This window comes from Rhineura floridana, chromosome 11 (assembly GCF_030035675.1).
Source record: "Rhineura floridana isolate rRhiFlo1 chromosome 11, rRhiFlo1.hap2, whole genome shotgun sequence".
In the NCBI taxonomy this organism is placed as follows: Eukaryota; Metazoa; Chordata; class Lepidosauria; order Squamata; family Rhineuridae; genus Rhineura; species Rhineura floridana.
The window spans coordinates 48,750,957-48,757,992 of NC_084490.1; the positions used below are offsets into that span (position 1 = coordinate 48,750,957).

The window sequence follows — 7,036 nt, forward strand, 5'->3', positions numbered from 1 at the left end:
ATTGGCACAAGCAGTATGAGAAACTGGTCTGGAAATTGGTAAAAGGCTTATGACTACAGTATTTAGAATCTGTGTGGCTGCCTCTTCCTTCCTCCTTGCCTTCCCTCCAGCCTGGCTTGAGCCGCTCCTGGGGAGCTGATCACTTAGGCATCTCCATCCAAGTCTTCAGAGCTTCGGCGTCCAAAGTCCATCCAGCTGGGAAAATGAGCTTCAGTATCCTGGAAACTGTTAGCAAGTTCTGCTGTTGGGAAGACGACACTGTGGTTACTTGGAGGCACTTCATGGATTGGCTAAACTTGCCCTGAATCTCTCTTACAGTCCGTCCCTCCCATCCCACTCTCTGCTGGCCGTCAAGAGCAATAGTGTCTATGGGAGTTTTCCTAGCAGCTTCAGGACAGGGAAGGAGAGGTATACACCCTCCCCCCACATGCATTGTTTCCAATCCTGATTGCCTGTCCTCCACTGCAATTTAAAAATAAAGCATGTTAATTGCATTCATGCAATTAACATAATATGCAGTTTAGCCCTGCTGATAGCTCAGCTCCAATGGGGGCCAGACGTATTGTTTGGAATCCAAAGTTTCAAAAGCTAGTGATTTTAAGTTTCTGCTCTCAGGGTGATGGGGTAAACTTTAAAGCCACCAAGGCAGTGTTATGATTTACAAGTCAGGAGGAGGCTTACTTTTGGCCTTCCAGATACTGTTAGACTATAAATCTCATCATCCCTGACCACTGGCCATGTTGGCTATGGCTGATGGGAGTTGAAGTCCAACAACAACTGAAGGACCATAGATTAGCCACTCTTGGTTTAAAGTTATAAGGAGGCAGATTTATGTTCAGCTTATAATAAAGGTTGTTTTAGACTGAAGATGCATGTAACATTTTTAGAATACTGCAGCCACTTTGGAAATGTCCCTGCTGTGTTCAGGTCAACTCTACCTTCCCTTTTCAGGGCTGAGTGCTGAAAAAAAATATTCCACAAAGTTGAAGCAGAATTTCTCTGTTCACAGCACTGATTAGCAGCCTATGGATATCACCAAGAAACCTCTTTCCCCATTTGGTAGCAGATTTGCATTTTAACAAGAAGTCCCCCTCTCTTTTAAAATGAGTAAGGGATGAATGAATGGATAAATGCATGAATATTCATACATCACTTGTACATATTAAATAGCATGCATTTGGGGAGGAGCAAGACTGAGGGCTGAGAAAATATTTTATTTAGTGTTCTGTCTGTCTGTCATTTCACTTGTGAAGCCAGCTTAACCAACCCCATGGCTGAGGGACACACACCGTTGGTTTTCTTTTTGTAGATTAGGTGTGTCTTTTACAGCTAGGGCATGCCTCTGAAGAAACCCACCCATCCATTAAGAACATCCAGAAAGGTCCCACTGAGGATGTGGGAAAGGTCACATGTGCAATTTCTCCTACCTGCATAGAGGTGAGGCAGGAATTGGGAGACCAAATACTTCTGGTCCTGAGATAAATCTCCTGGCCAGTCCCGCCGGATGGGCATCCTGTCTGGTCGTGGTCCAGCCTTCGCTTGTCTGCTTAAGCCATCATCTACCTGGTAGGATGTGGACACAGATCTTGAGAGGCTGGTGCCTATGAATGTGGCGAACAACAGGCTGGTAAGTACCTTGGTATGCATGTCTGGAAGAAAAAGTGCGGCAGCATTCAGGAAGTTTGTCAGCACTGCATGATCACACACTTACAGAGGTTATCTGCTGCATAGCCTGGATCGGTTTTTACCTACCTTGCTTAGACCACTTAATATACATGTAACGAGGTTTCACTATAGTCTGCAAAGCCTGTGCCTTTAAAGACTAAACAATTAGACTTGAAAATCTAATCGTTTTGAATTAGAGTTAGACATGTTTCACTTTTGCTGGACTGGGGCCACCATCTCTCCCCACCCACCTCCGATGCTGCATTAGCTGGGACTGATTTCTCTCACCCACACCCATTACTTGAAAAAAAGCAATAGGGGTCCTATGTTTATAGGTACATATCAGTGTTTCAGAGCTGTTTTTACCATAGTTTTCTCTTTTATTCTTGGGCATGAATCTCTGTTCTACTAGCTTTCAGAACTCTTTAGAAAAGATAAATGCACCCCTCTGTTTCATTCAGACTTGTGCAAACTGCCAGGTACCCTAGGAGTAAAGCGGGACAAAAGCTTAAAGTGGAAAAAAAAATTGGATGTCTAACGAGTTCTGCCCTTGAAGGGCTTTGCCAAGGCAGCACAGAGAATTTGGGTTTTAAGAACTGAAGAAGAACCTGCTGGATCAGACCAAAGGCCCATCTAGCATCCTCTTCTCACAATGGCTGACCAGATGCCTATGGGAAACCCGCAAGCAGGACATGAGCGCAATAGCACTCTCTTCATGTGCGATTCCCAGCAACTGGTATTCAGAGGCCTCTGATAATGGAGGGAGAACGTAGTCATCATGACTGTACAAGCCACTAATAGCCTTATTTCCATGAAGTTGTCCAACCCTCTTTTAAAGCCATGTTAGTGGCCATCCCTACATTCTGTGTCAGCGAATTCCAGTTTCACTGTGCACTATGTGAAGAAGTACTTCCTTCTGTCTGTCCTGAATTGTCAAGAGTTCAGCATCGTTGGAGGGGATCAAGTTCCACTATTATGAGAGAGGAAGAAAAATGCCTACTATCTCCACACCAGACATAATTTTATCCCTCCCTATCATGTCTGATTTACTTGCCTTTCTTCCAAACTGAAAAGCCCCAAATGTATATCTTTCCACAATGGGGAGTTGTTCCAACCCTTTGATCATCTTTGTTTGCCCTTTTCTGCATGTTTTCCAGCTCTACAATATCCCTTTTGAAATGTGTCAGCCAGAACTATTGTTGGAATTCTGTGTTGGAATTGCTTTTTAATATGCTTTTAAACCTTTTTTTATAACAATATTTTTTTTAACCTTTTAAAAAAATATCTTCAAAGCTTAAAAAAAATTTTTTTTAAGTTGCTTTGTTTTAATGCATTTTAATGTCTGTTTTTATGCTGTTTTAAAGTGTTTTTGTTTGGTGCCCTGGGCTCCTGCTGTGAGGAAGGGCAGGATATAAATCAAATAATAAATAAATAAAATAAATTATGCACATTATTACAAGTATGGCTGCACCTTATATTTATATAATGGCATTATGATATTGGCAGTTTTATTTTCAGCTCCTTTCCTAATTATCTCTAAGAGGAATTTATCTTTTTCATCGCTGCTACACACTGAGGCCACATTCACTCTATACACCTGTTCCACTTTTATTCCACTTTAAACAGGCATGGCTTTCCCAAAAAGAATCTGGGGAAGTGTAGGTTGTGAAGGGTGCCGAGAGTTGTTAGGAGACTCTTATTCTCCTCACAATTCCCTGAACGGTTTAACAATCAGTCCCTCTTCCCTGGCAACTCTGGAAGCTGTAGCTCTATGAGGGGGCAGGGATCCCCTAACAATTCTCAGCACCCTTCACAAACTACACTTCCCAGGATTCTTTGGGGGAAGCCATGACTGTTTAAAGTAGAATAATAGTGGAATAAATGTGGGGTGTGAATGAGGTCTGGGTCAACATCTTAACTGAACTATCCACTATGACCCCAAGGTCTCATTCCTAGTCAGTCACCTCACCGCTGTTTCAGCCTCCAAGAATGTATATGTAAAATTAGGATTGTTTTTGTCCTGCACATCACTTTACACTTGCTTATATTGAACCACATTTGCCATTTTAATGCCCATTCACCCAGTTTGGAGAGATCCTTTTGGAATTTCCCACAATCCCATTATTTTAACCACCCTGTATAATTTGGTGTCTTCAGCAAACTTGGCCACCTCACTGCTCACCCCAAACTCTATGTCATTTATGTACAAGTGATAAAGCACCAGTCCCAATACTACCCTTGGTGGACCCTCTCTTCTTGGTGCATCTACTTTTTTGCCCCTTGGACCATCCTGAGCCCTAAGAGAGAAAGGAATTTCAAATCATGTTTCAAAAAACTAAAAAGCAAATCTTACAAAATGCACTGGCACATTCACGGAGAGAAAAATGAGAAAAATCCAAGAGGGGTGTGAAGAGAGATTCCTCACAAACATAGGCAAGAAAAAGACTGACTTGGCATGTGTTTTTAGAGCAACCTTTCCCAACTACTCCCATCAACTGGGACTGATAGGAGTTGTAGTTCAATACATCTGGATGGCACCTTCCAGATGTGTTGGACTACATGTCTCATCAATCCCAGTTGATGGGAGCTGCAGTCCAGAACACCTGGGTGGCACCCCGTTCAGAAAGGCTGCTCTAGAGCAACCTGCGTAACCCAAGGATTCCTCCTCCTTACCTGTTGAGAGTCCTCTGTCAACACTCTGCTCCAGTTTCAGCAAGATTCTCTGTTCTCTGCTTCTCCTGACATAGCAAGCTGCCCTCTTAAAGACAGAGTTGGGTTTGCTCCTCCTGCTTAGAGAGAGAGCTCCACCCCGTCTTGACGTCAGGGCCACTTTTTCTGTGTCAACGGCATGTGATAAGTTCATACAGGGAGGCCCATCTTCCCACCCACTCCTTCCCTATGTTTTATTGGTCAGATGGGTGAAAGCTACCCTCTGGGGCAGCTGAAACTTCAGCTGGACTGTTTTAATAAAAGCCCAGTGTTCTGATGACTGAATCAACCTTCCTCAATCTGGCACCCTCCAGAAGTTTTGGACTGCAGCTCCCATCAGCTCCAGCCAGCATTTCCAATGGTTAGGGATGATGGGAGTTACAGTCCAAAACAACTGGAGGGAACCAGGTTGGAGAAGGCTGGTGTAAAACAAATGGGGCAGCAACCCTTGCCTGTCTTCAGGGGTGGGAGGTGGTGGCATAGGCCAAGCACCAGCCCCATTGTCTCAGAGTGATCAGCTCCCAAGTCTCCCCAAATCACAGTTCCTTCCTCCTTAGCGCTCACTTAATGTCTCCTGCTGCTCTTCTGTCTTCCCTCCACAGCACACAGCCTGCCACATCTGTTTCTATCAAAGCAGAAAGGCAGAGGAAAGGGTGAATCTGAGTTACCTATTGGCAAGCTACCTAACACTCATTCAGGGACTAGTTTTGGCACAGGGGTAATGTAGAAGGTCCTAGTTTCAATCCCCAGCATCTCCAGGTAGGGTTGGGAAAGGCTTTATTATAGGGTGCGAGCAGATAACTAGAGAGTTAGAACCCTGAAATGCAACCCCTACTAGTGCCAGTCCTCCTCAGCCGCCCATCTGGATTCTGAGCCTTCACCGACCATTGTTGAAGTTCTTTTCAAGCTAATCTCTGCAGTCACAAGGGCTAGAAACCTTTTTTTTTGTTTTAGCTTGAAAGTTGTGATTGTTGAGATCCTGGATTGATGTGGTAGGGTCAGTACATCAATAGTGCACCTACACAGAATACACTTGGCCCTGAAAAGGTCCCTCCAATAAGCAGGTACAACACAAGTACAGGCCTTGCTTGGTATTAAAAGATCCTGTAGTGGTAAAACTACATCTGCACATACCGACATGTAAAATCATTCAGTTTTGACACAGAGGTAAACCTAATCTAGCAACTGCCTTATTATCCACAATGAAGTCTTGAATGAATAATTTATTTCGGTCAAAGACCAGCATAACAATGAAGTCTTGGTATATGGGGGAGAGAATCAAGTATTTAAATTAAACTAAGGATACCTGCCAACAAAACACACATTAAAATAATTTATTTAAAAACAGAACATGTGAGCCTTCAGATACAACTATGAAAAGCCATCAAAATGCCACTGGGGAAGAAAAAATGATCTATTAGCAAGTGAAAAGAAACCACACTCAGCTAAAAGCCTCTTTGAAGTCGTAAGTGGCATGAAAGGACCTCAGCCACAAACTCTCTCTGCTTAAAGATGAAGTTTGTTTTTCAGATGTAATCCTTTGATCATCCTTCTGTCATTGTCATAGCTGCTATTTCTCCATCCTTCTTCATGGAGCAAAAATACTTCACTGATATATAGATAGAACATCTTACGGGTTGACCTGCTGCCAGGAAGGGCCATTCAAGAAGCGGGACTGGAACACAGCCTCATAACATCTATCATGCCATGCCACACAATAATTTGTGTTTTGTTATCTTCTCTCTCCCCCTCCACCTCCACGCTGTTTTCTTGAATAGCATGCTGAGCGAAGCCTCCCCAGATTGCTGCCATCTCCAAACTCTCATGTTCCAGTGCCAGAAAAGACAAACACTGGAACTTTCAGGGATGCAGTGCAAAGTAGACGAACGCATTAAAATTCCTGCCATAAGCTGCCAGTCTCATGGAAGCCCAGGCAGTCTTGAAATTCTAAGAGGCTGTCAGTGCCATGATAAGAAACCTCAGGTACATTTAACACAATGCAACACAAAGCCATCTTCAAACCTGGCACAAAAAGATGTGTGTGTGTCTGATGTGCTTCCTGTACCTTGCACTTCTCCGTCTTGTCCTGAAGTCATCTTTTAATGGGAGAGAAAAATAAAGGCAATGTGAAACACAAGGAAACACATCTCTTTTATTCTTGCTTACTGTCACACATCTGAAAACAGTTAAGAAATCAGCCAACTAGGACATCCATGCAGCTGGAACTCTTATGGCAGAGCTTGGGAAAGTTACTTTTTTTGAACTACAAGTCCCATCAGCCCCAGCCAGCATGGCCACTGGATTGGGCTGATGGGAGCTGTAGTTCAAAAAAGTAACTTTTCCAAGCTCTGCTCTATGGTTAAAGGTCCAGACAAGTACAACACAGCGCGTGCCTGAGGCTTTCTCCATCTTGGCACCACTGAGCATAAAGGCAAGGTGTGGAGCAGAGCAAATCACTCAACGTGGCACAGGCAGATCAATGAAACTGGTGGCATCTTACACTGTCAGTTTCTTCCCTGTTGTCCTTCTTGAGACTGGCTGCACGTGGACCAGATCTTCTCTTTGATGACAGTGCTGAAACTGACTTCTGAACAACTGGACTTAATCAGGGATAAGGCAAAGCTAAATGAGACATGTCTCACAGGGATATCTATTATATGGA

At 43.6% G+C, this 7,036-nt stretch overlaps 1 protein-coding gene across 1 annotated transcript; it reads right to left on the reverse strand.

The window, feature by feature from the left end:
* Window positions 1-2,110, reverse strand: LOC133366541 (gastrin/cholecystokinin-like peptide). The gene is made up of 3 exons (XM_061589761.1): window positions 2,032-2,110; window positions 1,428-1,649; window positions 1-241 (listed from the first exon to the last, which is right to left on the reverse strand). The coding sequence occupies exons 1-3, from the start codon at window positions 2,057-2,059 to the stop codon at window positions 144-146; spliced, it is 348 nt and encodes a 115-aa protein (XP_061445745.1). The 5' UTR covers window positions 2,060-2,110; the 3' UTR covers window positions 1-143.
* Between the last annotated feature and the right edge of the window lie 4,926 nt (window positions 2,111-7,036).